Source organism: Morone saxatilis, unplaced genomic scaffold (genome assembly GCF_004916995.1).
Source record: "Morone saxatilis isolate NCDOM2014 unplaced genomic scaffold, NCSU_SB_2.0 Contig8, whole genome shotgun sequence".
Classification (NCBI taxonomy): domain Eukaryota; kingdom Metazoa; phylum Chordata; class Actinopteri; family Moronidae; genus Morone; species Morone saxatilis.
Genome location: NW_023340257.1, coordinates 20,029,250 through 20,032,940, shown reverse-complemented (window position 1 = coordinate 20,032,940; position 3,691 = coordinate 20,029,250). Strand labels below are relative to the sequence as shown.

At 40.2% G+C, this 3,691-nt stretch overlaps 2 protein-coding genes across 2 annotated transcripts in view; one reads left to right on the top strand and one right to left on the bottom strand.

Moving 5' to 3' along the window:
* Positions 1 to 2,261: 2,261 nt before the first annotated feature.
* Positions 2,262 to 3,691, bottom strand: part of ca4b (carbonic anhydrase IV b) — a 3,985-nt gene continuing 2,555 nt past the window's right edge. Inside the window, exon 8 of the mRNA XM_035679806.1 lies at positions 2,262 to 2,909. Coding sequence (XP_035535699.1) covers positions 2,736 to 2,909 — 174 coding nt within the window. The 3' untranslated portion in view covers positions 2,262 to 2,735. The remainder of the gene's footprint in view (positions 2,910 to 3,691) is intronic.
* LOC118341537 lies at positions 2,916 to 3,691 on the top strand (the record flags this gene model as incomplete). The annotated part of the gene is given in 1 exon segment (XM_035679807.1): positions 2,916 to 3,691. A coding segment is annotated over 1 exon segment (152 nt), but the record flags the coding sequence as incomplete, so codon positions are not given.

The window sequence follows — 3,691 nt, the reverse complement described above, 5'->3', positions numbered from 1 at the left end:
ACACACACACACATACATGCAAATTCAAGCTGTTGCCAAGCATGAGCTCATCCCTTTTAAGGACATACGGTTACGAGACGACACATTGCTTTTAAAAAAGAAGTCAAAAGACAGTTAAGCAGATAGATATTGATCCCAGTAATAATTTATGTGGATGTGTACCAGTTATCTCAGGACAAAATACTCCTTAATGATGCAGCATTGAGGTTTATACTTTGAAACAGCAACATAATGATAAAAGATCAAAGTAAATCAAAGATTATTAGCAGATTTATTGATTAAGTGAGCTCATTTTAGAGACGTTGAAGCGGTTTAACGTTTTCAAAGGGAATATGGTGCCCCTTAGCACTGTCCTCACATATGTTATATTTTATTGGCGTGCAAGTCAAAAATCTTCTGTATGTATTACAGGAAGTGATTGATATCTCTTTTATATTTCTGAGAACTCATTCACGCCTGCATGTTTCTGACAAGGTGTGGGTGGGGGATGGTGGTGCAAGGCTCTTCCCTATCCTAGCAGCAAATGTGCAATATGCTTGCAACAACAGAAACTTCGCAAATAGAATAGAGACGGGCCTGTGTCCTCCGTTGTCACGACAACCCAAACCTCAGAGTCACACCAAGTGAAATAAGAGGAAGTGGGGGATGGGCGGTGCACACAAACCGAGAAAAGATGTCCTTGTGAGAAAAAAAGAAAGAAGAAAAGGCAAGCAGACAGTAATGTAGCAGATTGCTGCAAATGGTTGTGAATGCAAGAATTGACAAAAGCTTAATTTGCTGCAGGGAATCAGAAACTAACAGTATTAACACATGCACTCACACACAAATAACGGTTGTATTTTGGAGGGATAATGAGTTCACGTGTGTCTTGTCCAAGAACACAAGGAGTGACCCTCTGCAGCAAGCCAGCATGACTGTGCATCCTGCAGATTATCTCAGCACTGTTGCGCTACAGGATGTGCTTGCATCAGACATCTATTCCTGTGCAACATGGGATTATATCCAAAGTGATCTCCTCCAGTACTTAAGGTGATATAGATAGCGTCAAGGTGCCAAAAACAAGCGCAGCATCTAATGACACAGTAGGTATTATCCTCCCAGGGGAACTTCTTAGGACTGATTAAATTATGTTTTACCTATGATGACTGATCTCAGACAGGCAGTCTGTCTTCTTCTGTTGTGTAATGGCAGCTGTGAATGTAGCTTTCATTTCTAAATGATTGCCACTGAGTATTGCAATTGTTTATCCAATCAGAAAATGCCCTTAAGCGTTTGAACAGTTACAACGTTTGGCGGCAACTGGAAGCAAATATATGCACACACATACGCACATACCACAAAAAGCCCCCAATCCTGTTTCTGTCCAGTCAAAAGTCAAACTTTCTCATTACATCATGGCTGTGGGTTCGTTAGCGAGTCACCAAATGGGAGATAAAACTTCTGCAGGGCTCCTAAAGATAGAAATAAAAAGTTACACGATGTGCATGCACTTTTTTTAAAGACTATATGCAGTGATGTACTCACATCTTTTAAGGTACCAAAATACTTTGTCCAACATTCAAGATTTCACTTCAGTAAAAGCTGCTGATGTATTAACAGCAAAAAGTACTTGTTGGGTAGAATGGTCTCTTTCAGAAAGTTACTGTATATAATTATATACAACATATAATTTCAATATTGCGCATGCTTTAACATGTAAGTAGTATATAAATAAGCACTATCATATTTTATAAACTGATCCTGTGTTTTGTTTGTTACTGTGACTATAGCTGTCACATAAATGTAGCCCATTGTACAATATTGCCCTCAGATGTAGAGTAGACGTATTGTAGACAATGGAACTAATCAAGTAAAGTAAAAGTACCTCAAAATTGTACGTTGTAAGTACAGTACTAGAGTAAATGTACTTAGTTACTTTCCACCAACCACTGCAACCTGCAATCCAGAGTTGAATGCAAGAAGAATCAGAACTTCAGACTTGTTCGGTGCTGCCACATAGTGGATGTTAGTGGAAGTGACTCTTGCAGCTCTAGCCTGGACTAGAGAAGATTTTCAAAATAAAACTGACAGTTTTACAGATACATATAATTAAATTTTTGGGGTTAATATTCTTTATTTGGATCCCCATTTGCTTTCACAAAGTGATTGCTAGTCCAGCATGCATGTAAGTATATGTGAATTAGCCGACAACTATTTAACTATCTAATTAATTACTAATTAGCTAACAAAAAAAAACATGTTTTAACCAGCAGGAATCAGGTGTATACTTTTATTTACATTACATTTATTACATTATTTGCATAATATACATATAGGTGAGAGGAAACAGTGTACAGTGCACTTAGATGATTAGCTGGCAAGAGGCTGAAGTAGAAAAAAGAAATACAGTTCAGAGTTCAAATGTCTGCAAGAGAGGAAGGAAACACTTCAGTATCACAAGTGAAATAATTGTGACAACATACCACAAGAGACAGTTTAACCATATCAATTAATAGTCCCCTAGTCTGTAAACTGTTCTCGGTCACAATTCATGGAAACTTTGCAATCAAAAGTAAAAACAACTGATTGATCAGTCATCGGTAAAACATTTTTTATTTCAGAAATCAAAAAATACATCAGTTATGAGATGTTGAGATGATAAATTTAGAACAATAGGAGGATCTATTGGCAGTTACATCTTATGTATTTGATAATCATCACAGTAGTGTAAAATTAAAGAGTTTTTATCCTGTAGTCTACACGGAGAGTGCACTGGATACCAGCACTGATATGATGAGTAGCACAGAGCTAACCACAGCAACATGGCTCCCAGAGTAATACACCTGCCGTCCATTCAAGGCCTGCACTGGTCTGTAGGTATTAACCATCTCCTTTCCATTTGGAAACTGAAGCTGGGAGAACGCAGCAAGCTGGAAAAAGTCAAAAAAAGCACTCAATAATGATAATGAAACCATGTGGATGTGGTGAGTTTTGAGTTTTTAGTAACTTAAGTGTGTTTTTTAAAACTTTTAACTCTTTATATAACACTAGCTGTGTAGAACTTTATATATCCTATGAAAACAATGACTTTTTATGGACAACACTGCAGTGGACATCTTGTTTATTCAAGGGAGAAGCTGCTTTCACTACAAACAATGGGACGTGCCGGCATTTTCCACCCCATACCTGAGGAGCTGAGGAGGAGGCGCCGAGGCTGCAGAGCCGGAGCGAAGGTGAAGGCTAGGCTAGCGGCTAAGCGGTGGAAGTACAAGCCCTCGGTTCCGTCGATAGTGATGGGGAATGTGAACTGTCCAACAAGACGGACGAGCTGGCTGCCCTTGTGAGGACGGACAGGACGTTCAGGGAGTGCAGTTTACTTTGCCTCTGGATTCACTACAGTGAGAGCGGACCGGGACTGTGGACGCAGCGGCAAAAGCAAAGGAGGGGGACTCGCACTGTTTATCAACAACAGATGGTGCAACCAGGGGCATGTTACGGTGAAGGAGATCGTGTGCAACAGAGACATCGAGTTGCTGGCGGTAGGTCTCAGACCGTACTACATGCCTAGAGAGTTCTCCCACGCCATTGCTGTTGTTGTTTACGTCGCAGAGACCGTGTGTGATGTCATACACTCCACCATCGCGAGACTGCAAACACAACATCCAGACGCATTCATCGCCATCTCCGGGGATTTCAACCACGTCACACTGGA